The following is a 26,567-nucleotide window of genomic DNA, read 5'->3' as shown; positions in this document are numbered from 1 at the left end:
ATTTAAGTGATTTTCTTTGTAAAGTTGTTTTTGCGGACTAAAACCTCCCCGTCAATCTCTGCACGCTCAACCTAACATCCCACGGTTTACCACAGATGTTATTAATTGTCCAAAGTAGGGATGGAGAGTGAGCTAGTAAGGTAGGCTGCAGTGGGTTTGCTGGTCAATACATATGCTGAACATGTAACCAAACAAGGTTCAGAATGTCCACTCAGTGGGCCTACACATTGCATACCCTTTAGTTTGTCCATTTTCATCTCACACGCTTTTACATGAATTTGTCCAAATGTAAAACTTCAATAGCTCCTTGGTCATGTGACCTACTGACTTCAAACAAGGTTCAGAATGTCCACTGACCACCCTTCTATATTGCACACCCTTTAGTTTGTTAATTTTAATCTCACACGATTTTACATGAACTTTTCCAAATTTTAATTTTAATAGCTCCTTTGTCATGTGACCTAATGACTTCAAACAAGGTTCAGAATGTCCACTGACTACCCTTTATATATTGTGGATTATCAGTGGACATTCTGAACCTTGTTTGAAGTCAGTAGGTCACATGACCAAGGAACTATTGAAGTTTTACATTTGGAAAAATTCATGAAAATTGACAAACTATGCAATGTGATCCACAATATGGCATAGGATGTGAAGCCATAACGCATACATTGTTTCAGCAGCAGACGATGATCTATAATGTCAAAAGCTACACCGAAGTCTAACAAAACAGTGAATCTGCTGTATCTAATCGCCAGCTTGTGATACAATTTTTATTTTTTATTTTTTTGTATCTCAAGTTTACCTTTCCGTCAGTCAACACCTCTAAAATATTTTGGGTGTGCGTGAACTCGTGCTTTTCATTAGATTATTATCTGCTGGTGTTTCCCTACCGTACATCTTCTATCAATCACACGTCATAGATTGCATCACGTAGGTAGGTAATAGCAGAGAGGAAGAGAGAAGCCCAACTCAACAGAAATCCGCAGGTGTTTTTATTGTTGTTGCGTTTGCCCATCAAGCAAGGGGTTTTGCATGGAGGTCAATGAGTGTCATATTCGAACAATAAAAAATGTATGGCTTATTTGCCAAGTGAGGTTTATTTTATCAAATAGAAGTTTCGTAATGCTTAAATTGTTACAATTGTACTGATAGAAGTAGGACAAGTGACATCCCGGCAACTTCGAGAGAAAAAACACTTTGTATGTGGGTTGTCTCGAGATGGCTATGCATATTCATGAAATGAGGCTCGTATCATAGTCTCTCTCTCTCTCTATTGAACACAGGCGGTTGACGTCAACAACCCTCGTTGAATATTTAAAAAACATTACAATAATGAGATGTATCCACCAATCCAAAGAAAGGATAGGCGCAGCTAGACAGCCTGCTGTTGTGCTGTTAAGGTGAGATTTATTTTGTCAGTATATCCATAATCTGTGGTAGCAGTACTTTTCCGGTAATCTCAGGTAAAGGTTGACATGTAAACAGCAGAAATGTTAACATGAAGTTGATTGACTTGAATTATTGTAGAAATAAGGGCAACTCTAAGTGATGTATTTTAGAAAGGGTTTGGAAAACCGTTTTTGTCCTTAACGTTATCTAGAATTGATAACGGTGAAGACAAGATAATAGTGGTAGATTTGAAGAAAGCAGACAAACTGTCTTGAAAATGTATCAATTTGTGTTCCTGTAAATAAGTACTGTACACAACAAATAACGGACACAACCAGCCTTTTTAATACTTCAAATGTAAACAAATAATATTCAACACAAGAAAATAACTACCATGGTACTGCAGGACACTTTTTCTTCCAAACAGTTGTTGTTGTTGTTGTTGTCACAGAACACAACTAAATGCATTGTAGTTTCAGGTGTATCTTCTGAAATCTGGGGCTATTCCAATGTAAATCCTGTACGGTGTAGATGACATAGAAAACTTCAATAAAGTGCTAGGTGTCCACATCCCTCCCCATCATGACCAATGAGCAGATAGGGTTCTTTGTATGATCAGCAATTCTGTCCGAATGAACGTAGTACTCATCGTAACGTAACCAAAACAAAGTGGCATGTTATTGGTCTGGTCCCTCTCAATTCGACCGGTGTTCGACTGTTGCCTTTTATCGTGTTTGTTTGGCCCTAAGTTTGCATGTTAATATGGCAGACTGCTGGCGTAACTATGGCAGATGTGTTGTGCATCAGTAAATACAATACCAGGAGTTAGAGAAGAGGGGGGGGGGGGGGGGGGGGGGGGGGGGGGGGTGTACAATTGGGGTTGTGGTCAGTAATAATAACGCACAATAGACACGCACAAAAAGGACCTTGGCAACAGCCCAGAAAGTACAATGATGGTTGGATTGTTTGTGAGCACCATGTGAGACCCAGCCTCCATGTGCAGCCACGTGTTCAATGCATTCTAGCCGTTCCATCCTTCACTTTCAGCACGTGTCCTTTACTTCTTAAGCGGAAAACTCCAAAGATGGCGGCTGAACTACAGGAAGTCAGCTGTTCAAGGAAAAAGACAAGTGAAAGTGTACAAATAAGCCCCCCCCCCTGACTCAACCTCGACACAACGTTGACTCAATGTTTTGGCACTGGTGACTGTTTACTGAACGACACATATCCAGATAGATCTTCAATATAGAATATATATATATATATATAATCATCATCATCATCGTCTGCTCTCCTGTCACTGTTACTTCACAATACATAAATAAATGAAAAAAAATGGTATACCCAGTCACATTTCTCTCGTGGTCACGTTAGTAATACCGTGTTTTCTACCACAGAATCTTGAATCCTGCCGGGGGAAAACCCCAGTAGGTTATCCAACAGCAACAGCCCATCTCTTTAGTCCATTATACCTGTCTTAAGAGGGTTCATGCTTTGGCACACATACCGTACAGGTCCTATCTACACTACGTGGTCCATTAAAAAGCATGACATTTAGGTCCATCCTCACACTTCAGAAAACCTGTCACAAATGTCAAAAGGATGATTGTTAGCTAATAAGCGACCGTTGTCGTTATTAGACTGCACATTCACGCACAGAAGTTGACCCTTCATTACCTATGGCAAAGTACAGTACATTTAAAGCAGTAATCTGACAATAAGGTCTCTCTGAAATCCCTTCAGGGTTCTAAAAAATCTCCGGTCTTTGTGCTTTGTCATTCCAGAACATTCCATGGCCTCTCTTTTGGAGTGTTAACATTATCTCCAACATGATTGGCAGGCACTGTGCTGGACGTCATGACAACAACAAAACATGAATCTTTTTTTTTTTTAAATACAACAAACTCCATTAGGTTACATTTTTTAAGACGCAAAACTGAATCGATCAATATACTGTATTTAAAATGTATTTCATTTGGGATTGGACTATCGTTGAAATTAATTCTTATTCTTCCAGTTCATAAAAAAAAAATGGTAACAAAGAGCGGGAGATAAAATACACCCTGAATCCAAATGACTGTCGGTTGGCAATGAGCGAGTTGATTGGAACTTCTTCTTTATACATTGTCGAGCGTGTCGCTGATCCTGCTTGAGTGAGCACACAGGAAACTGTGTACTCTTCATGCTCTGCCTGGGGTACAACTTTGAAATATATTCAAGTCTTTCAGTCTTTTCAATCTAGCTAGCGAGGGGCACAAGGCTGTTCCTCGTAGAACACTTCATGGGGTTTTATCATCTTTATTTCTTTGCATTGATTTGCATTGACTTTCAGTGTTGAACTTCTGCCGCTCGTTCTCGCGTCACCCTACAAAAGAACGCTAACGCTGGGCAGTCCACTGAGAAAGAATGTTAAAAAAAATGTTAAACGCTACAATAAAGTAGAAAACCCTCCTCTCCGGAATGACCCGTCTCTACAGGGGCCTCGGCAGTTCATCTGGGAGAGGAACAGACACCGGGTTCGTCCAAAATGGCACCCTATGCACTACACGGGGCACTACATTGACCAGGGCACTGGTCGAAAGTAGCGCACTTATGTAGGGAACGGAGTTCCATTTCAGGTGCAGCCTTGGATTCACACGCAGCTCTCCCTGGCCTTCTCGTCTGTGAGGAAAGACTTGAGCTGAGTAATGTCCACTGCCACCGCGTCTCTCTTGTGCATCGAAATGTCTTTTAAGTGGTCCTCGTCACTTTGGTCCTTGGCGAAATTGACAAATACCTAAAGTTAAGAGAACACACACACAGACCAGGTTAATCAGGTGTGCTATGCAAGCAACGTTTGTTTAATTTGCATTTTGGTTTAAGTGTTATTATTTGTATTGTTCTATTTGTACTGGCAAACGAAACACTCATTTCATATAAACCTATACAAGACCCCCTCGAAAAACAACATTTCAATAACATAAAAAGTAAGAAGAATTGCTATGATAATCAAAATGGCCGACAACATTTTCAACCAGCCCAGCTCTTACTTGGTCTAGTGTTGTCTGTGAAACGGAGTAGTCCTCAATGTGCAGCCACTCCTTGTTCTTGGCCAGGATGCTGAAGATGCGTGCCAGGGAGGTTTTGGAGGAGGACAGCTGATACTGCAGCATGTTCCTGTGCTTCTCCTTCAGAGTGCTGCCTGGAAGCTCCTTCTCAATGAACTCCATCACCGGCCTCAGGTCCGGGTCAGGTCCTGCCACCCGGAGGATGATGGTGTAGCCATCCCCAAATCTGAATGAAGAAACGCATAGGGATGATTAGCGTTAGCTCAATGTTGATCCAAAATGGCCACCGTGCTTCTTCACCAACGTAGGTGTTCACTACTGTACAGTAGGTAACTCCCATCTCTCCCTGTTCTTACCTGTTCTTTAAGTGCTGTACGCTGCCCAGGCAGCGGAACCTCCCATTGACCATGATGGCCATCCGCGTACACAGGGCCTCACACTCCTCCATACTGTGCGAGGTGAGAACCACCGATCGTCCCTCCTTGACGATACTGAGAATGCAGTTCCACAGAGCCCGTCTGGCCTTAGGGTCCATACCAGTGGTGGGCTCGTCCTGTCAGTCACAGAGAAGAACAACACCAGAGCCTGGTCAGACTAGGCCCAGGAACAAGTTGGTGTAGGAAACAACACCCTCTAGCGCCTAGTCTATTGTTGACATCCTCAATGGAGAGACTGGTTTGACCATGATGTGATCAGGAAAAACTCTGGGTCCTAAATACTGTAATAGGTATTGAACATGAATGAAAGGTTGATCCCGTTCACACACATCGATATACTGTAATGTAGCATGACTGAATAACATAACGTTTTGGTATATGAACAAATTATTAGTTAGATAAAAGGCTCATAAAGTAGGCCTACTCACCAGGAAGACCACTGGTGGACCACCGATCAGTGCCATGGCCGTGGAGAGTTTCCTCATGTTCCCTCCACTGTAGCTCCCTGCTGCCTTGTCCACATACTTGATCAAGCCTAGTTTACGGATGCCCCACTCTGCCACCTGGACCAGAGAGAGAGAGAGAGGTGCCAAAGACATGATTAGACAAACAAGATAATCAAGATCACATGCTATAGCCCACCCGGGCTGGGGTCAATTCCATCTCACTTCAGTCAATTCAGGAAGTAAACCGAAACAACCTGTCCTTAAAACAACAACATGTCCTTAAAACAATGACCTGCCCTTAAAAATGGACCAACAAAAAGGCAGAGACAAGGTCTCCAAATAAGGAGCATGACATAGTTACCTGTCCTTTAACAGGGCACAAAATGTCACGGTTGTAAGAATGTTTTTTTGTCAAGAGGATAACACACGGACACACACTCACCTCACACACTTCCTTCTCGGGAACCCCCCTCAGGATGGCGTAGAACTCCAGGTGCTCCCTGCCAGTCAGCAGGTCGTTGATAGCATCAAACTGAGGGCAGTAGCCCATGTTCTGGTGCACCTCGTTGATCTCCGTCAACACACTGACAGACCACACAGAGAACGCACGCTGTCAGTCACAACGGCACACACCTCCAAAACAATTTAAGACCCCGTTCACAGTACATATTTCAAGGCCGTTGTAAGGCTATTTCAAGACTATCGCCATATACAGCAGTTATGGAAGCTTCGGTGTGAACGAGTTCTTAGAGGCTGTAATCAATCATGCATTTAACCTTTAAGATTTACTGTATAAATCCCAGAATAACAATTTGTTCAGCTTGTTTAATGATATTTACTATCCCTCTCACCTCTTTCCCGCCAGGTAAGCTTCACCACTCGTGACTATGGAGTCTCCAGTCAGCATCTTGAAGGTGCTCGTCTTTCCTGCTCCGTTGACTCCAAGAAGACCAAAACACTGGAGAGAGAGTGAGAGAGAGAATAGTTTCACTGGACTGAACCACCAACAGGATATGAAAGGGGAGAATCTATGGGTCGGGCCAGAAACTTCTCCTGACCATCTGGTCTATTGTAGACTAATGATCAGGTGAGGTCATGTGGCCAGGAAAAACTCCCGTCCCTATCTATGCTGTACAGTGGTAGCAGAGCCAGCTCACCTCTCCTGGAGGAATTCCGACACAAAGACGATCCACTGCTGGTTTCTGTTTTCTATTGTACACCTTGGTCAGCTGCTTGAGTTCCAGAATGTCAGACTGTCCCCCTCCGCCCATAATCCTTTGCCTCTCTCTGGCCACGTCTTCATCCTCTTCACCAATAGGTTTCTGGTCGGTGCTCATAGATCTGAAACAACCAATTAGATCAAGGAGAATATTTACAGCAGGTCATTATGAACACAAAATGTTTTACTGACTTGACTATTTTGATATGTATTCATTTTTAAATAGAAAGTGGATAAAGGACACAACAAAAGAGTCTAATCTGATGAATCTGTCCAATGAAATGCAAGGCCACCCCTACCTGGCCTTGATACAGAAGCGGTATTGGATGAGCACGGTGATAGTGAAGAAGACCACACCCTGCACAGCCATGGCGAACAGGTTCTTGCCCACCATGTCCCACGCCAGAGGGGAACGGAACCGGTTCTCACCTAGAACCAATGCAAGGAACAGATGATTGTCAAGAAATAGAAGCACAGCACTGAATTTTTTTTTTAACATTAAATCGCGAACTTCATTCATTGACATGACTTTTTTTTGTCCTAAAGTAATAACGAGCTATGACCTATGACCTGAGCCTGCTTACCAAACCTCTCCAGAGCGTCGGCCATGGCCTGGTTCTTCACCATGTCGATGAGGCCTCGACCCAGACAGAAGTGAGGGAAGATCAGGAACACATTCTTCAGGATGTCGTTGATCCCTCCGATCTCCTGTTGTCACATAGTAGAACAACACAATCAATCAGTCAAACTATTACATGTATTTATAAAGTCCCAATTGAATTCAATTGACTTTCAAATGTTGTAATTAAATAAGGGCTGAATTGTAACAGGATGTCACACTGATAAAAAACATTTCTACAGGGATCTTTCCTTTCTGCAGTATTGGTCCACCTAATGACTTTCACAAGTTCTATGAAGTCTCATTAAGCCCTATTAAGTCACTATGAAGTCTAATGAAGCCCTACGAAGCCCTACGAAGTCGTGTTGTACGCACGTTGCTGCCGAAGAGCTCGAGGACAAAGGTGGAGACGCTGCCGTTGATGCCGATGAGGATGTTGACGGAGGTGAGCACCACGTATGCCGTGCTGGGGATCTTAAAGAAGAAGGACGCCGGGTACATCAGGGGCGTGATGGACCACCTAGGGACAGACATCAAAAACGAAGTGAGAACATGTGCGCGTACAACTCCCAGTCTTATATCGCTGGGACATATGGTGTGTGTGTGAGCGAGGTAGTTTGTGTGCGACATATTGTGTGCGTCAAAGGCAGTGTGTGTGCGTGTGTGTGTGTGTGTGCACGTTGTGGCGTACAGCAGGTCAGCCACCAGGGGGAGACTCGTCGAGGCCTGGTGACAGACAGAGTATAAGTCACAAGGCGAGGGCTCTATCTGCTGGACGTGCCAGGTCTCGACGGGCTCTCCGGACAGGACTAATTGGGGCTGATTGGGGAGTTGGTGAGTAATCAAGGGCTGATTGCTCAACAGTTGTACAAGTCCCATAAAGCTGCCAGAAGGGCAGTGCACAGGGAGAGAGGGGGAAGGAAGGATTCCTGCATGGTTGGGGGCGGTTGCAGAGGTAACAGGAGTGAGGTCTTTTTTTCTTATTTTTTTAACCCCACAGGATACAGCCAAACCCGGAGCCCAGAAGATGGTATCCCGGAGAGGGTCTCATGGGGGAGACCTATTCTTTTATTTTGAACTATTATTTAAATAAATAAACACCTTTGAAACTGAGCTAATCCTACTCTGTCCGTGTCTGATCTGTGTAAACGTTTAGACCCAAAACCCCCTGGTCTGCCACAACGTGTTTTCTCTCTAGTGTGTGTGTGTGTGTGCGCGCGCGCGCGCGTCCCCTCACCCATAGAACAGCAGCAGCAGGGCCAGTACAGGCAGGTTGGTGGAGGAGACGTAGGCGTCTTGTTGGAAACAGATGAAGATGATAATGACCAGAGTAGCAGGGACGATGTAGTTACACTGGAACATACAGGAAGAGGCCAGGACATTCAGGACTTTCTCATACAGTCACGTACCATTTCAAGGTGAAGAACCGGCTGCGTACAGTCCAGATACAGAGCTATTCCAATGAGTTGACTTCAAACAACAGAAAATGTGTTTGTGACATTTCCATGGTGTCTCAAGGCATTTGTATTTTTGTAAAATTCTAATATACAGTTAATGAAAGTCTACATGTCACTTGTACGGTCTTCACATTATGCTGCCTTCAAATGACATCTAAAAAGGTGTGTGTGTTCACTGGTCACTGTAAGACTAATATATATGGTATACTGTATATCCACAATGACCTCTCTACACTCGGTTCTCCGGCTGTCCCCATAGGAGAAGCCTTTTTGGTTCCAGGTAGAACCCTTTTTGGTTCTAGGTCAGTGGAGGCTGCTGAGGGGAAGACGGCTCATAATAATGTCTGGAAGGGAGTGAATGGAATAGTATCAACCACATGGAAACAACGTGTTTGATACCATTCCATTGACTCCCTTCCAGCCATTATTATGAGCCGTCCTCCACACAGCAGATTCCACTGTTCTAGGTAGAAACATTTTCGGTTCCATGTACAACCCTCTGTGGAAAGGGTTCTACATGGAACCCAAAAAAGGTTCTACATGGAACCAAAAAGGGTTCTTCAAATTATTTTCCTATGGGGACAGCCGAAGAACCCTTAAAGGTTCTAGATTTTTCTTTCTTTCTTTCTAGAGTGCAGGATGAGATGAGAAGCCTTACCATGTCCCAGATGAAGTTGGACAGCCAATAGAGGAAGGGCTGCACTCCACTGATGAACTGCATGTGTTTGGCCTTGTTGACTCTCTCCTGAATGAGGAAGACTACGAAGCTGGCCGGGACGAAAGACATGGCGAAGATCACGCAGATGGACACCAGCACGTCCACAGAGGTGGTCATCCTGGAAGGGAGCACGCAGAGGGAAAAAAGATGCTTCTGAGTCATACATAGAACAAGTTAGAAAGCATTATGCCTGGATGCTTTAAGTAAAGTGTTGCCATGCTTCTTTTTTTTTATAAGAAATAAATAGTAGGTTGGTACTTATATTTGTCCTATTTCATACACATGTCATATTTCATATACATGTACAAGTGTGTATTAGATGAATGTGTGATTTGAAAATGTTTTTTTTTTTTTGCGTATCCCAACTCCCTCTGATTCACCCCCCATTGAGCAATTGGGATAACGTGCCTTGCTCAACAGATGTTTCACCTTGTCGGCTCGGGGATTCGAACCAGCGACCTTTCAATTACTATAAGGAGGTACATTGTAATACTGTATATTTCTTCCAATCCATGTCATTGATAGATGAGAAAATTATTTCATGGAAGAATTTGAGTTGTCGGCTAGGTACTTACAGTGCGACCTGGGACAGTTGCTCCTTGGTGAGGTTGAGTGGGTGGTTGAAGGCCTGGATGCCATACTTGCTGGGGTCCTGGCCCGCGGGCAGGCTGGCACGCAGGATTCCGTTGTTCATCACGTTCAGGAAAGAACCGATGCTGTGCCACCCCTTGTTGTTGAACCAGATCTGGATGGTGTCAAAGGTTACAGGACAGAGGTTAGGAGGTTAGGAGCTATTAAAACAGAGGAAGAATGAAGTGTGTTTGTAAGGTCTTAAAATGGCGGAAGCGATAAATGCGAAAACTGACTAAGCACACACCTAAAGGCCTCAACTTCCGGTTCTTGGCAGAATAACGGAAGTGATGATGAGTGACTTTAGGTTCTAGAACAAAAGGTCTTTGGTCTGGATATAATCAACACCGTTCAAGTTCCCTGAAAAACAATGTGAGCTTTTCCCCTTTGTTCCCCAAGTCTCCTTTCCTAGTCATGGCATTTCCGTTGGTCCGAACCTGCTTATTAAGGTCAAAGTGCTGTCGTAGATATTTTAAAACCCTTTCTGCTGTGTAAGCACGGAAATCTACAGTGCTGGGTCTGAAACAATGTTCCTACAGTACAAGGGGCACGACGCTCAACTTGTGATTAAATGAATCCCTGTGCAATCAAAGTTGTGCAACAAAAGTGGAATGAGGTGAAAAGTGTATTGTGACATTTACTGTCCCAAACGTACATTTCTACGAGTGTGGAAAATGTGCACCAAAGCCGTAAACTAACCTTGACGTTGTTCTTAGTGTCCAGTCCCTGGATAAAACTGGATAGGCTGGCGAGGAAACGGTCAGCAGCAGTCCCCTATACAGAGAAAGACCACAAACCCCAGTTTAGCACGCAAGCTAAACCCTAACAACATTAAATGCCAACATTTAAACAAATAGCAAGCATTGGTAATCACCGAAATATAATTGTTAGAAGGGACAAAGCCCCGCAGACCATGATCATTTGAGTGGAACACTCAAGAGTACACTCAATATGGCCTCCGGTCCCTACATCACAGAACCCGGACTCCCATTCTAGTCATTCTATTTCTATGTTGTTAATGCTGTACAGTACATTACAGTGGCATTGGTCCAGGGTAAGTATATGGGATATTAAGTATGTAAATGGCAAGGCTTACTCTTTCCAGGTGGAAGCGTCGTCTGATCTCAGAGATGGCCTGATCAATATCATCACCTGGTGGGAGGAGCTGAGTGTTCCTAGCGCCCAATGAGAATCCGCCATATCTGCATAAAAAAATATACATTTGCATATTATTGAATAACGTGGTACAGAACGTTCTCAGACCACTACTGATGCCTATGGCGCTTTCTAAAGACCTACAGTGTATTTAGCATTGAGAGATTGACACCTGCCAGTTTGTTTACCTGAATTCATTGACCGAGATTTTGTTCTTCAAACTGTGAAAAGACAACATGTACAGAATTAAAATAAATGTTCCACCTCCTTTCATTTATATAAAATGGAGCATAAAAAATATGAACATTTTAAATGAAATAAAACAATAAATGATACCTTTTCCCGATAATCTGAGCATAGGTTTTGACCAGGTAATCTGAGATATTTCTGCCAGTCAGATTTTGCAGTGTACCTTGGTCACTGATTTTCACCTGAAGAGAAAGAAAGAAGGTTAAAAGTCGAAAGAGGTTAAACTTTTGTGGATACTACATTATCTGCATTTCTCTCTCTCTGTATGTGTGTGTATATATGTGTGTGTGTGTGTGTGTGTGTGTGTGTGTGTGTGTGTGTGTGTGTGTGTGTGTGTGTGTGTGTGCGCTCATGGGTGTGTACCTGTGGAGGAGGAAGACCACCAGCTCCCGCTGGGCATTCAGGTAGCATCTTCTTGCGTCCTTCACAGCTGCACTCACAGAGAGGAGAAGGGTTTTCCATACTCCAGTTGCCATTCATAAAGATGTCCCTCACACTCTCCGGTACCTCAGGAACAACCCACTCATCATCCAACGTGTTGCAAGGAGCATGGCTGTTAAGCGAGAGAAGCCCGAGATAGATAGACAGAGCGAGGGAGTTATAATCATTCTTCAAAGCAACTAAGTACTTAACCATCAACTCTTTTACAACCAGTGGAATATCTGATCCTGTAGTTTAAGCCTCATTCTATTTGGTTAGTAGGGGGCGGAGTCAGACTTACGGTGAGTTACAGCGTGAACCAAAGCCATCGTAGTTTGTCAGGGCACCCAACAGCTTGTTCGTGTCTGCATCCTCAGGGGCGTCGTTGCTGCGAGGAGATAATATCGTACCATCGTCAAGGAAACGGACGCGGCACTACTTCTTACTACCCAATGGGTGACCGACCTTCATCGTAAATGTTTATATAACATCTTGTGTAACAACCACAGTATTCTACTCACATTTATGCTTCTCAAAAGCTACGTTTACTTCATGAAAGGTTCGAGGTTAGTGTCGTTATCATTCCTCTATGTAGGAAACACTATACAGAACATGGAACATTGATTTCCAGGCTTTCTGGCCCCGGTTCAAGTAACTGAGTGAACACGAGAAGCATCTACAAATTCAAAGACGTACGAATACGACTAAAATACCACTAATATCGCTCCGTTGAGTTATAGTGTTGGTCGTACCTGATGAAGGTGAACTGTTCTTCATACATGCCAGGCTCCAGCTCCAGGCTGGGGTACTTTCCAAACGGAGGGACGATGAGACTGAAGACGAGGGCGATGCACACAAACACAGCAGGAAGCACGATCTGAAACCAACACAGGACAAGGCTCCGTTTACAACCGGAACAAATATTTGAAGTTGAAGATTAAGATCTACTTCACCACCAAACGAAGAGGTTTCCAAGGTCAACACGGCAATTACCCACAATGCCAGTAAAAATGAGGCGTAAACTTGCACAGTACAATAGATGCAGATAGGTACAAATGTACCTGCTGCGCCATCGCTAGATCATGTAATGATGATGAATTACAATGTAACACTTAACAACTTTGATCAACTTTTAATTCTGAAGTACAGTTTACCTGAGCGAAGAAGCCTTTCCTGGACCGCCGGGCATACAGGAAGCGTTTCCATATCAACGCCACAAACTGCTGTCGAATCAGACGCCAGCCTTTGACCTGGTACGAGCCTTTACCATCCGAGCCTCCCAGCCAGTCAGTCTCACGAGATTCTGGGGCAGGAAGAGGAGAAACAGAATGAGCCTCACGTGTTCGAGGGTTTCCACTACTTACCACAGCCACAGTCAAAATACGGTAAAAAAAAATGCTATATCGTAAAAAAATGATTTTTTTTCATTTAAGTTTAGGGTTAGGCATAAGACTTGTTTGTGTGATTAGGGTTAGGTTTAAATTCACATTTTAAGAAGATACATTTGTAGAAATAGTCAGGGTTTTTGACTTTGTGGCTGTGGTAACTAGTGACGACCGTGTTCAAGGGCAAAATGCACAAATATGATGCTTTAAAATGAGATGAGATCCTTCTTGCGAATTAACAGTCGGAACGAAAAGAGTGCATCATTCCGGTGGAACGTGAGAGAAGAGAAGTGATGGTTCATGGGTAATAAATGGTACCTGGGTCACCTTCTGAGTCGTTGAAGTCGAAAGCGTCGTCCTCGGTGAAGGGTTTCAGGCAGCTCTGGTGGTCTCCGAACGCGTGTCTGCGGTGCCTACGAGCCGGGATAGTGCCATCTGAATGAAAGGCGACATAGAGGAGGTTGAGTCACGGGATAATAATGAGCAATGGAACATGAATAAATTAAGTATTTGCTATAAAGGGGTTTCAATGGGGTAGTACGATAATGTCTCACCAGAGTTGGGAAGTTCAGCAACGTCCACTCCACTGTCTTCTGCTACTTTCAGGAAAATCTACCAAAAAAAATGTAATAATTTTTTAAAAATAAAAGAACCAAAGTCAACATACATTCATCAAAATAATCAACTGCCACATTAACTCACTTATAAGAATATAAATATCTGAAAAAAATAATCTAATCCAACTGCTTGGTTTATTTGCCGCACCTCTTCCAGGGTGGTGTCTGAGATGCCGTAGCTGGAGATGCCGAGGTCAGAGAGGCGGTCGTCGATCTCGTGGAAGAGCTCCACGAAGGCTCCACCTTTGGCCGCCTTGTAGGGCAGAACGTAGGTGAGTTCATGGCCCAGGTCCTCAACCAGCCTGGCAGCGGGGACGTGCTTGAAGATCACATTGGAGATCATGGTTACGTCTACGAGGGGAGAGGAGGATAAGGATCAAAAGGATTATCGTCAGCATCATTATCGTCACCATCCTTATATTGTTCTTCAAAAAGGTAGTCCCAAAGGGTTTAATTCACCCCTCTTATAGGACGAAGGGGTGCTCACAAGGCATTTGTCTGACTTACCAATAGTGGTGGCTTCACTCTCAGGTTCACTACCCAGTCCAGCGTCAGAGCTGCTCTCGGAAACACTGTCCTCCTGCAGAGAGAAGAGCAACACACGTTCGTCTAACAGACTAAATCCCTTTAGCAAAAGGCCCAAAAGGTGCATTTATATATTGGTCTGGCACAGGGCGATTAACTTGGTTATTATGTGAATAAAAGATCAGAGCACAGTCTAGCTGTGAGTAGATGTCCATTTCTGCCATTTCTTACAACTGTGATGTCTTTCAATCTACCTTTAAAAGTGAGCACCGCAAGTTTATGTGTGTCGGGAGGTGTCGGGATCTGGGGGTTTTTCGTCCCTTCATCCCGGATGCATTTCAATCTACCTTTAGGACTGTGAGGGCCTGGGGTTGCGGCTGAGGGAGGCCCACCTTCTTGCTGTAGGAGACAGAGCTGCTGCTGGAGGAGTTCCGACAGGAGCTGAGGGTCAGGTCGAAGTCTCTCTTCACCAGGGTCAGGTAGTAGCCCGTCCCCAGCTGGGTCTTCAGGAACAGGGAGGAGCCCACGCAGCACAGCTTGCCGTGGGAGATGATGGCGATGCGGTCGCCCAAGATGTCCGCCTCGTCCATGTGGTGAGTTGAGAGGATGATGGTGCGGCCTGAGGGGGAGCGAGAGCGAGAGGAGGTGAGGGTGAAAGGGGGGAGATAGAGAGGGGGAGCAAGAGCGAGAGGTGGTGAGGGAGTGAGGGGGAGGGAGAGAGGGGGGAGCGAGAGCAAGAGCCGGTGAGGGAGAGTGTTAGAACCAGGAGGAGGACATTAGATTGGATATAAAGCTAGCCGTTAGCCTATTTACACAATCATTTGCCTGGTTTCCATTATGCAAACAATTTCAGAGCAAATGTTTGCATAATGACAGTCTCACTCCTCCAGCACAGGAGAAATAAAATTATATGTAGAGTTAGTTACCGGCACGATACTTCAGAAGCAGGTCCCAAATTCCCCGGCGTGCGTAGGGGTCGACTCCAGCAGTGGGTTCATCCAGGATCACGACCTTTGACCCTCCGACGAACGCCAACGCCACTGACAGTTTCCTCTGCATGCCCCCTGAGACAAAAACAAACGCCAAGGTCAACTCGAGAAATCATTAAGGGTCCAAATGTAAATTATTCTCAGCAATACTACTATTTTTAACAACAGCTGATATAGTCGTCATATCGACAGGAAGGAGAGCCACTTACCGGACAGCGTGTTGCTACGACACTGGCGTTTGTGAGGCAGGCCGATGTCGTTGACGATCTGCTCCATCTCAGCCTTCACCTTCTCCTCAGACAGACCCTTCAGACGGGCATAGAACCAGATGTGCTCCTCCACCGTCAGCCTGGGACAGAGGAGGAGGAGGAGGAGTAGGAGGAAACGGAGGAAGAAAGAAACAGATACAGCCAGTCATAAACAAACAGCTACAATCGTATTATGCGAATTAACTTGAAAGCTTGAGTTAGAACTACAAGTAATTTTGTTTTACTTGAACTAGTAAAGTACTAAAACGGTCAACCCCTGTGAGTGTGTATTACAGTCATAGTACAGTAGTGATGACTTACATGCTGAAGAGAACGTTGTGCTGCGGGCAGACGCCCAGGTTCTGTCGGATGGCGCTGAGCTCCGAGCGGATGTCCTTGCCCAGGATGTAGGCGGTGCCAGAGGTGGGCGGGAACAGACCTGTCAGGATGGACCTATCGGAGCCAGGGAGAACGCACAACCAAACCTGTCAATTAACACAGTTTAGTTTCGCACATTTCCTATGTACTCATATTGCATCGGACTGCTGTATTTTCAACGTGGCCAAACAAAAGATTGCCCTTACAATCAAATTAAATTAAGTTGCTTAACATTTCTAGATTGATAAAAGGTGTATAAACCCCATAAGCTGTCCTGCTACAGCTATGTGACGGGAGGTGTCGGCATCGAAGCATATGATTGGTCTAGTTATGTAAGGGATCGAGGGGATTGGATGCGGGTTTTAAAGAAACGCCCCTCGAGATTAAGGTCTTTGATCCTAGGCCTTACATGGTGGTGGTCTTGCCGGCTCCGTTGTGCCCCAGGAAAGAGGTGATCTGCCCCTCGTAGAAACCCAGGGTCAACCCGTCTACAGCCAACTTGTTGCCATGGCTATACACCTTCACTAGGTTCTTGATGTAAACACCAGGCTCGATGTGAGACGGCTCCTCTTCGATGCACACAGCTGAGGGCGAAACAAGGCTAAATTTGCATCTGAAATATCTCAAATCAAAATCACCCAATAATTATTATTATTATATATTTTTTTTAAATGTTAAATCCATCAATAGAGCGTTAAGCCGTTTTCTTTTTTAAATCTACCTTCCGCATTTCCTTCCTTTCTTTCTTGTATGTTCTTCCCTTGTTTCTCTCCACACCAGTAGGACTTGGTGAAGGGGAAGTACCAGGGTCTGGGGATCCCATACTGGCCTAAAGGGGAATACCAGGCATCATACATGATGAGTACAAATACACACTCCTTCAGGTACAATATAATATGACGTTTCATAATATGACATTTATTTGCCCAATACCGTTGGTAGACATTAGAAAATGTGTGTAGCTATGATTGGGAACACACTCAAAAACAATACAGGTTCATCAAATGACATGACTTCCTCTGGCTGCTGCTCACCAGGGAAGACAGCCTCGATGTACCAGGTCATGACCCCGTAGAGGAAGGAGTCAAACAGCATGAGACAGATGGAGGTGGTGAGGGAGTAGCTGTCCTCCTCCAAGGGGCTGGACAACAGGTTGGACCACTGGATACCCACTCCCTGCTCCTCAAACAGGGCAAAGTACTCACATCCGAACCCAAACGCCACCGGGGACAACAGGCTCTGGAGAAAGACGGGAGAATAGAATACAAGTTAGAAAAAAAGAGGACTATGTTCATGACAAAGAACAAACAAAAAAGTGAAAAAAATAGATTCAAACAGTCTTCAGGTCTCAGGCAAGGTAGCTCGTCATCATGTGAGAGCGTTTCACAAACCCACCTCCATCGCAATCCCCATTACAACATTACCACGACAACAAAAGAGTGTATTAGCGATCTGAACTCACCACAATGACTTTAGCCCCGAAGCCCACGTAGTCCTGCCAGGCCACACAGAGGACGTAGGGCAGGTAGAGGGTGAAGTAGATGATTCCCCCGCAGGCCGCCGCCAGGTTGGCACGGGAGAAGATGGTACTGATCAGGAAGCACTGCATGATGGTTACCACAGCAAAGGAAGCCAGGAACAGGAAGACCACGCAAGGGTCGCTGTAGGGAAGCAGGTTCCCCATCTGATTGGACGGGAGGAGACGGATGAGATTATGAAACAGGTTGAATTGGGTGTGTACGTGATTGCGTAAGGATTCTGTGCGTTCTGTGTGTGTGTGTGTGTGTGTGTGTGTCTGCTTCCACACACACCTTGAGAATGACCACCAGCAGCGAGGCGGAGATGAGCAGGGGGATGAGGCTGCTGATGAACCAGCTGAGCCACAGGATGCCGTTGTCCAATCCCATGATCCTCATGGTCTCTTTGAGCCGCGCCTCCTTCTCATAGACCACGCCCTTGATGATGAGGGCCACAGAGTACATCCAGGCCAGGGTCATGAAGAGAGGCATGGAGCGACTCATCACCCGCAGGAACCTGGAGAGGAGGGAGCACGGAGGAATCAGGAAATCATGAAAATGATTAAAGATATGCCGTACTTTTGCAGGCAGTGTTAACAACTAATCGGAGCTTGTTGCCTCTGCTCTGCCGTCCTATGCTCTGCTGTGCTCTGCTGTCTTATCCTGTGCTCTGCTCTGCTATGCTGTGCTACGGCATGATTTTATATTGTGTTATACACCTATACACTATAATATTTCATCCTGGCGAAAACAAAACAGTGTCTCTCCAAGTCTCCACAACGCTACTTACATATCGTCCACGTAGCAGGGGTAAGGCATCTGTTGGATGTAAACTCCAGTCTTCTCTTGACTGCCCGTCACTGCCCTGATGATGCCCTGTTCAATAACGTCCTGCAGGTAGGAGAAACCACCCCAGATGTAGCGCAGGTCCTCAAAGGGGTCCGCCCGGGGACCAGGGTCCCAGTAACTACAGCGAGACCAGGGTAGAAAGTTAGGAAGACATGTTCATATACTCTATATTCAGGATTGGCGTCTAATACGTTATTACACCATACTGGACTCTTGGTAACCGGCGGCCCCACGGGCCAAATACAACCTGCGAGCCAATTTGATTTGGCCAGCCAGAGTTGTCGTAGGAACATTTTTGTTACGTCATGTATCTTACCCGTCCTTGATCTTGTTGGTGCGCTCCACGTTGTCGATGTCCATGCGGATCTTGTAGTTGACGTTACCCGGCAGGTCAGAACTGTTGCTACGGGCGATGTCCGGAAACACTATCCCAGCCCAGAACTTCTGGTTGTCTAGGAGACCCATGGATTTGTTGACCAGTCTTTCCTCATTGGCCACTGGCTCTAGTTTATCCAGGTTCACACACTGCGGAGGGATACAAGAAGGGTTGTCAGGCTAACAACTACCCGCTTGACTTCAAATGACTTGTACAAATAAATTACAATTTTGAATTGGTTTCTCATTTTGACAAATGCACACTGAAACGCTTATTTAAATGGCCAATGGCAAGGTAGAAATGTGTTAAAGTGATACGCTGCACTAATACCGCAAAACGCATAAGCCAGTATGACTGTTGAAGGTCTTGGCCTCCAGCTTTGCAAGACTCCCATACTTTGAAAGGACCAGCGTCACCCAGCCAAGGCCTATTTGGACCCCCAAAACTTTTTTCAGCCAGTATGTGTCAACTAGAATTATCTGGAATGGGAAAATCATTAGCTTGTCTAATTGCGTTTAACCCTGGCATGGGCAACAACAGTTACCCTTTCATTGAAGCCAATAATATCGATCAGCATTTAGCTACAGAAAGCCGGGTTACGTAAGACACCGGCAAACTGGCCCAAAGTCTAAACTGTGTTAAATTGATTTGATGTACAAAGGCATGGTAACTGTGATGTTCCCAGGGAACCTGAAGGCTTAGAATGACCGAGCGATCTATTGGGAGCTCAGCGTTAACAGAAACCAACCAGGTGCTTATTTATCATCTCATGGGAGTGTAGACTATAGAACGTTGGCCAATTCCACCTACGGTACGCAGTCGTCTTATTCGTGTCATCCAAGTGTACAACGGTCTTTGAGAAGGGCTCAACACACGCACCTCCATAAAGCGGGAGATGGTCTTGATAGCGTCGTCGGTCTCGCCGAACACCTCTCTCCAGGTGTAGGCCGAGCCGGCGGGGCGTTTGTCCTCCGCAGCCTTGGTCAGGAAGCGGGACACGTCCTCCACCTTCCACTCTGTGCCAGCCAGACGGTCGTTGAAGAAGCGGGCGCTGGCGTTGTTCTGAAGCAGCGTCTAAACAGGAAGGAGGTAACAGGTAGATATAGATTCCGATAGAGATGCCGTATTGGTTGCCTATAATTACTTGAGCTCTCTCATAAGCTCTCTCATAAGCTCTCTCATAAGCATTTCCACCAGTTCAATTTTTTTAAGACTAATAATATATATATATATATATATATACATATATATGGAAATACAAAAGAGAATAAGACAAAGACAATGTATGATCTAAACTGTAAATTTTGACCGTTTGTTTTTTGTTCCCTTCATATCCTTCATCCATCCTATCCATTAGCCTGTATCTATTATCAGAGGTCTCCTATCAATACCACTCCCACCACAAAGTACTATGTCATGATAAGTCAATTTCAAGCCGTTGTGGTTAATGGCCACATTAGCTGGAAGCCACTAAAAATACCACAAGATGAATTGCTATGGAGAAAACGCCTCTGGGAGTTCATTTTTGTCATATATTTTCGACCACTGTGAGGCACTATGGGACCGGTGATATACATTGCTGGCAGGACCATGGCTATTCTAATAGCATGAGGAGGGGAGTTACTAGAGGCTAATAGCATGAGGAGGAGCCATGTTAGGTAGCTACCTCGGTAAGAAACGGAAAGATCCTGTCTCCTACAGTTACCTTAAATGAACATGAATCAAATAATGTAATATTGCTTGTCCCTTCCAACTGCATGTCTGATTCTCAAAACGATAAACCCACTGTGTGTACACCGAAAACACTGTCCCCTCTTTTCTAACCCGTTGCAACAACAACAAAAAAATAGGAAAGTTCTGAAACTGCAGTAAAAGTGCAGTAACTGCAGTTGCTGTGGTATTTTGGACACAGACATTGGAGAATATACTGCACTCTAACTGCAGTTACACTGCAAAATTACTGCAGTTTATTTTGGACGTAGTATTATATATTTGCAGCATACTGCAGTTATACGGCACTCTGACTGTAATATTTAGTTACGATGATGGAAATCTTGTCAATTAATAATAATAAACCACACAGCAAATGATTTATTGCTTGGACTGTCTGGGAGTTCTTTCACTTCAAAGTGCTTGCACTTCAAATATCCCCCCCCCCCCCCCTTCATAGCTCTGACTGTGCTGGTAGCTACTTTATTGATGTACTAACTATGACTGTGATATGTGGTCGTCCCACCTAGCCATCTCAAGATCAACGCACTAACTAAGTCGCTCTGGGTAAATCTAAAAGATCCTTGCTTTCTTTTAGGCTAATAGGAACCATGATCACATTAGCAGACTCAAACCCTATCAACACTAAACCTATACGCGGAACCTTATTTTCTGTTTTATGTGCTCTTCTACAGAGCCCGATGCTGTTGGTATCATGACAACAGATCGACTGTAGCTACTGTATACTGTAGGTACAACTGTAAATACTATGAGATCAGATGAGAGTAGAAACTCACCCGAACCAGGTTCATCTCCTCACTGCTCTCCATGAAGGTCCAGATTTTAGGCCTCATCTCCTCCCACATCCCACCCAGGTCCCTCAGGATACCCAGCTCCTGGAACGTCTTGTTCATCTGGGTGAGGGGTGGGGAAAAGAGAGGGAGAGAGAGAGAGAGAGAGAGAGTAGGAGAGAGAGAGAGAGGAGAGAGAGAGAGAGATAGAGAGAGAGAGAGAATGGAGGGAGATGGTTATAATGGCTGCCTGGCCTCAATGCCGAGTTAGTAGAGAAACATTTATGTGTAGGTTCATTTTCACGCAGGCTTCTTTGTGTTCCTTCAGTTAGAGTCTCTCACCTCGTGTATGATCCTCTGTGTGGCGGGAGTGTCGGGGGTGTACAGGATCTTTCCCATGAGGAGAGGCTTCAGGGCCCTCCAGATCATCCTGGAGACGGGGCTGGCTTCCAGACTCCTCATCATGCTGTTACAGTATGGAGCTGAGGGGCGGAGGACAGACGGACACAGGTTAGTATCACACCACCGTAGGCAGAGTATCCAGTAGCCTATACACTTTGAAGAGGGTTACGGTAGCTATCTCTGTGATAACACCAGGGAGGAATACACTGGTGTCCATACATCCTGTACCCCCCCCCCCCTCCAAAACTGTTAAAAGCTTTACCAAAAATTACAAACTGATATTGCATCTGATTGAAGTGTGTAGAGATTCCTTTTTTTTTTACTATAAAATTATTAACAAAATTGATCCGCGTTTGATACAAGTAAAAACTATTAATGAATTTTAGAGCAGGGAGTTGACCCAAGGACTGACTTGAGGTGTTGTCGTAGGCGGACACGGGTTCGTCGTCGCTGCCGTTGCCGCCACGGTTACCGAACAGGGCCTTGTAGTTGTTGTCCTCGTACCAGTTGAGCGACTTGATCTTCAGTCCGCCGCCCTCGGGGTGGCCACAGACGATACGGGACACGGCCTGGTACATGTGGCTGGGGGAGCCCGTGGCGTTGGCCGTCAGGTAAAGGATCTCGTTACGCATCTCCTTCCAACTCTTCATACTGGCCAGCTAGGGGAAGAGGAGAGGAATATGTACAATATGTAAACTATTGAATCTATTGAATCTTCTGAATCATATTATTTAGGATTTTGTCTTGTACCTATTTATTAGAATGTTTACTCTTGTATTTGTGTATTGTGTTCTACTGTGTTTTGTGTATGCGTAAATGAAAGTATTTTCATGGTACAGTAATATGTGTCATGTCAACACATGATTACAACATGTGCCAAAGACATGTTGAGACATGTTTACGCCAACACTCTGACATGTTCTAGAGCCAATGTACTGTGTGAGTTCAAAGAGTTAATGAAAGCTATTCCAGGTAGGAGTCCTTGGCTGCAACGGGCCCTGGTCAAAAGTAGTGCACTATATAGGGAATAGGGTTCCATTTGGGAAACAGACTTTGTTAGACATAAGGTGAAAAACACTTGTCCTAACAGCCTGGGACAAATATAGCAACTGTTCTTGTCACACACACTCAATTGGCATGGTAGCCTTGAAAACGTTGAAAACATGTGGCTTTTGTGGTCTATTGTGCAATCCCCCTCCCATATTTTCAGTAAAGGATTTTTTAAAAAACATTTAAAATACTCAAATCCTTATTCTCCTCAAGTCAACACTACTTGTGAGAATTCTGTGTCTGGCAATAAATTCGAATAGCAACGGGATCACTGTGCACTCTAGGTCAAACATGGCGACAATCCACAAACATTTAAGCCTTTAAAAAAAAAACTGAACAACTTCTATGAGAGTTGCACTTTTTCTTTAGTGCGGACCCATCTCAGCTTCATGCGTCTCTGGATTCCCGGGTTATACGCACTAACCACACTTCCGGGAGAGCGCCATGGTCCCCTTTTTGACTGAGTATTGAGCTAATCTGGGTCTTTAGGTGTGAAAGTGAGGTTGGGAAAACCAGGCTGACCTGTGTGCTTGAGAGTGAGACAGGCTCTGGGTGCGCGTATCAGTGTTTGCACAATGGAGAGAAAGAGAGAGTAACCTGTCTCATAAAAGAAGCCACAGTGGACTCACTGCCCAAGCGGCTGGTTATCTTAGAAAAACACGGTGAAGACGGTGGACGGAGCTAAAACTAACGCACCTATGCATGACAAGGTCTTTTGTCATTTGAGACTGAGAACAGGTAGGTCAGTAGTTATAACTCAGCATCTTTCTGGAACTATAAATATATTTTGGCTTTATTTTCCAACCTCGTTCGATAATATCATGTGACACGTGATTAAATGAAACAGACTGGATATTGTTGCACAGTTCTTGTGGCTTTCTGCCACAAGGAGACGACTTGAGACCCTCCGACACTTAACATATCTTCATTGACGCTGATCCTTTAATTAACAACCCGTTTAGACCGGTGTAATCGCTTAGAACGGTGTGATCGCTTAGAACGGTGTAATCGTTTAGAACGGTGTAATCACTTAGAATGGTGTAATCGTTTAGAACGGTGTAATCACTTAGAGCGGTGTAATCTTTTAGAACGGTGTAATCACTTGGAACGGTGTAATCACTTAGAGCGGTGTAATCGTTTAGAACGGTGTAATCACTTAGAACGGTGTAATCGTTTAGAACGGTGTAATCGTTTAGAACGGTGTAATCGTTTAGAACAGTGTAATCGTTTAGAACAGTGTAATCACTTATACAGGTGTAATCGTTTAGAACGGTGTAATCACTTAGAACGGTGTAATCGTTTAGAACGGTGTAATCGTTTAGAACGGTGTAATCACTTAGAACGGTGTAATCGTTTAGAATGGTGTAATCACTTAGAACGGTGTAATCACTTAGAACGGTGTAATCACTTAGAACGGTGTAATCATTTAGAACGGTGTAATCGTTTAGAACAGTGTAATCACTTATACAGGTGTAATCGTTTAGAACGGTGTAATCACTTAGAACGGTGTGATCGTTTAGAACGGTGTAATCACTTAGAACGGTGTTATCGTTTAGAACGGTGTAATCACTTAAAACGGTGTAATCGTTTAGAACGATGTAATCGTTTAGACCGGTGTAATCGTTTAGAATGGTGTAATCGTTTAGGACAGTGTAATCACTTAGAATGTTTGTAATCGTTTAGAACGGTGTTATCACTTAGAATGTCGTGATCATTGACAGTCAAGTTTCTCATAACAAAGACATTCCAGCGAACTCTGAGATCCGCTTTCTGCCCTCAGTGTTCCGTGGTTGCAGCTGATTCCGGGAGCCGCCTCAGCAAGTCACATGCTTCCTCAGCTCCGTCCAAAAACACACAAAGAAAGAAAAAACAGTGCAGCCTGTGGGAGGAGATGGGAGGGAGGATTTCTCTCCTCTCCACCTCAAGTAGAGCTCTCCGTATACCGTGAGAACCTTGACAGAGAAAGGCCTCGCTCTTTCTCTTTCTGTCTGTCCCTGTCTCTCTGCCTCACGCCCGCGGGCCAGACACATAGCATGCAAACAGGCCGAGTCATTTGAGGAAGGCAGTGTTCTGTTGCAACCCCTCGCACCTCCAGCCTGAAGAGAGGTTACTAAAGGTTACGTCTCAGAGCCGAGGCAGCTCACCGCTAGTCCGCAACAAGGCTAACTAAGCTTCTTCCCTCTCCCACCAGGGAACATAAGCAGCTAACGGCAAAAAGCCGTGGTTGAGGTAAAATAAGGGTGGAAAAAGTGTATTTTTCCATTTTTGAGACATTCATACCGGTAGCTTCTCTTGTCTTGGTAACATTGCTGCTTGTTTGACTTGTTGAGTAGGGAGGGGATCATTCAATCATTAGTTGAAGGATTTCCATGGATTTCCCCTGACATACAGTTGTGCCAGAGAGCGTATGCTAAACACTTCAGTGGGAAAGACCTCTCTTTCCCACAGCTGACGGCTTCCTTATGTTCCGCCAACTCAGCAGTACTGTGGCTGGAGAGAGGGGAGGTGGAAGGGAGAGCGATTGAGAAGAGGGGGCAGGGGGGCAGAGAGTCTCGTGACTAGGTGATCTATTGTTGTTTGTTCCCCTAGCACATCCTGCTAAGTCTCTTAGCGTTCCCCAGCCATGTAATTTTGTGGACATTCCTTTTGGGTTTTTATTCCTTTAATTTTTAGTTGTTGTACTTTTTGTTTAACCTATTTTTCTCCCCAATTTCGTGATACCCAATTGGCAGTTTACAGCCTTGTGCCACCGCTGCAACTCCCGTACGGATTCGGGAGAGGCGAGGTTCAAGAGCCATGCGTCCTCCAAAACACGACCGTGCCAAGCCGCACTGCCTCTTGACACACAGCTCGCGTAACCCAGAAGCCAGCCGCACCAATGTGTCGGAGGAAACGCCGTACAACTGGCGACCGTGTCAGCATGCATGCACCCGGCCATGTCCTGACCTGGACTGGTACCAACTGGACTGCTGACACTAAACAGTCTATTTGTTGTGAAAGACTACCCTTGTGTACAGCATGACAGGGTTACAGCCATTTGAGGCGGCCATTTTGGGAGGGCCAGAGCACCAAGCTAGCTTGTTTATTATTAAGGGGTTGGATGGGTTTTGTTTGCACATTGAGGTCCAACGCTGTGTAGCGGGAGGACCTGTTTTTGTCCGACCACTACTACAACTGATGGCTCTCTTAGTGGTTGTTTTCGGCCGACATTCAAATGATTTCACTGATAAGGTAGTTTGCTTCAAAGGTTGTTTAAGACGATCCAAAACAGATGCATACCCAAAAATGTACATCGAAACATACATGTACGTTTGTGTGTGGTGTGTGTGTGTGTGTGTGTGTGTGTGTGTGTGTGTGTGTGTGTGTGTGTGTGTGTGCCTGACAGACAGTACCTACCTCTACAGCCAGCGCTCCCAAGCTCTCCAGCAGACCGTCGGTTGCCGCGGATACCTTCTGGACGACCTCAGGGTCGGACTTCACGTCCTTCTGTTGTGGGGGAGGAGGATGAGGGAGAACGGGGAGAGAGGGGGAGGGGGGATAAAAGACATGAGAACAAACACTCTCCAGGGACACTTCAGAGAGGGTTTCCTGTTCAACCTCATCTGTTATTGACTGTCACAAGAGGGCCGCTGAAATGTGAGCTGCTGCACACTCACAGCTGACCCCAGACCAGTACTTAGTTGCTAAAATGGTTCTGAAATGGAACCTGATTCCTTATATAGTGCATTACATAGGGAAAAGTGTGCCATTTCAACGCACCTTAGCCACTAAGTACAGGTCTGGGGTCAGCTTTCCTTATAGGTTCAATATGGCTGCGATCCATTGTCCATATTAGTGTACCACTTAGAATGCAAGCCTAATGCAAGGCTTAATTTTATGTGTAGTGGTATGATGTGGATATTGGATCAGGGCCTATTCAGAACAGGGGTTATTTATTCAAA

The 26,567-nt window shown here is 45.0% G+C and overlaps 1 protein-coding gene across 4 annotated transcripts in view; it reads right to left on the bottom strand.

The window, feature by feature from the left end:
* Positions 1-1,714: 1,714 nt before the first annotated feature.
* Positions 1,715-26,567, bottom strand: part of LOC110498663 (phospholipid-transporting ATPase ABCA1) — a 40,595-nt gene continuing 15,742 nt past the window's right edge. Inside the window, exons 8-48 of one of the 4 annotated variants that reach the window (XM_036954341.2) lie at positions 26,023-26,112; positions 21,989-22,235; positions 21,517-21,656; positions 21,181-21,297; positions 19,553-19,747; positions 18,614-18,822; positions 18,239-18,415; positions 17,743-17,965; positions 17,394-17,615; positions 16,966-17,170; positions 16,653-16,760; positions 16,341-16,515; positions 15,875-16,006; positions 15,515-15,654; positions 15,243-15,380; positions 14,664-14,935; positions 14,299-14,371; positions 13,940-14,142; positions 13,729-13,786; positions 13,493-13,609; positions 12,944-13,092; positions 12,542-12,666; positions 12,091-12,177; positions 11,733-11,922; positions 11,457-11,551; positions 11,309-11,341; positions 11,062-11,167; positions 10,665-10,739; positions 9,911-10,080; positions 9,276-9,453; positions 8,398-8,513; positions 7,536-7,680; positions 7,126-7,249; positions 6,841-6,970; positions 6,480-6,663; positions 6,174-6,280; positions 5,765-5,906; positions 5,305-5,439; positions 4,796-4,992; positions 4,422-4,665; positions 1,715-4,168 (exon numbers count right to left, since the gene is read on the bottom strand). In XM_036954341.2, coding sequence (XP_036810236.1) covers positions 4,025-4,168; positions 4,422-4,665; positions 4,796-4,992; positions 5,305-5,439; positions 5,765-5,906; positions 6,174-6,280; positions 6,480-6,663; positions 6,841-6,970; positions 7,126-7,249; positions 7,536-7,680; positions 8,398-8,513; positions 9,276-9,453; positions 9,911-10,080; positions 10,665-10,739; positions 11,062-11,167; positions 11,309-11,341; positions 11,457-11,551; positions 11,733-11,922; positions 12,091-12,177; positions 12,542-12,666; positions 12,944-13,092; positions 13,493-13,609; positions 13,729-13,786; positions 13,940-14,142; positions 14,299-14,371; positions 14,664-14,935; positions 15,243-15,380; positions 15,515-15,654; positions 15,875-16,006; positions 16,341-16,515; positions 16,653-16,760; positions 16,966-17,170; positions 17,394-17,615; positions 17,743-17,965; positions 18,239-18,415; positions 18,614-18,822; positions 19,553-19,747; positions 21,181-21,297; positions 21,517-21,656; positions 21,989-22,235; positions 26,023-26,112 — 6,117 coding nt within the window. In that variant the 3' untranslated portion in view covers positions 1,715-4,024. The remainder of the gene's footprint in view (positions 4,169-4,421; positions 4,666-4,795; positions 4,993-5,304; positions 5,440-5,764; positions 5,907-6,173; positions 6,281-6,479; positions 6,664-6,840; positions 6,971-7,125; positions 7,250-7,535; positions 7,681-8,397; positions 8,514-9,275; positions 9,454-9,910; positions 10,081-10,664; positions 10,740-11,061; positions 11,168-11,308; positions 11,342-11,456; positions 11,552-11,732; positions 11,923-12,090; positions 12,178-12,541; positions 12,667-12,943; positions 13,093-13,492; positions 13,610-13,728; positions 13,787-13,939; positions 14,143-14,298; positions 14,372-14,663; positions 14,936-15,242; positions 15,381-15,514; positions 15,655-15,874; positions 16,007-16,340; positions 16,516-16,652; positions 16,761-16,965; positions 17,171-17,393; positions 17,616-17,742; positions 17,966-18,238; positions 18,416-18,613; positions 18,823-19,552; positions 19,748-21,180; positions 21,298-21,516; positions 21,657-21,988; positions 22,236-26,022; positions 26,113-26,567) is intronic. The other 3 variants (XM_036954342.2, XM_036954343.2, XM_036954344.2) reach the window with 3 other exon arrangements.

This window comes from Oncorhynchus mykiss, chromosome 19, assembly GCF_057628025.1.
Source record: "Oncorhynchus mykiss isolate SJ-2025 chromosome 19, ASM5762802v1, whole genome shotgun sequence".
Classification (NCBI taxonomy): domain Eukaryota; kingdom Metazoa; phylum Chordata; class Actinopteri; order Salmoniformes; family Salmonidae; genus Oncorhynchus; species Oncorhynchus mykiss.
The sequence above is the reverse complement of the archived record's forward strand: the minus strand, read 5'-3'. Positions and strand labels throughout refer to the sequence as shown.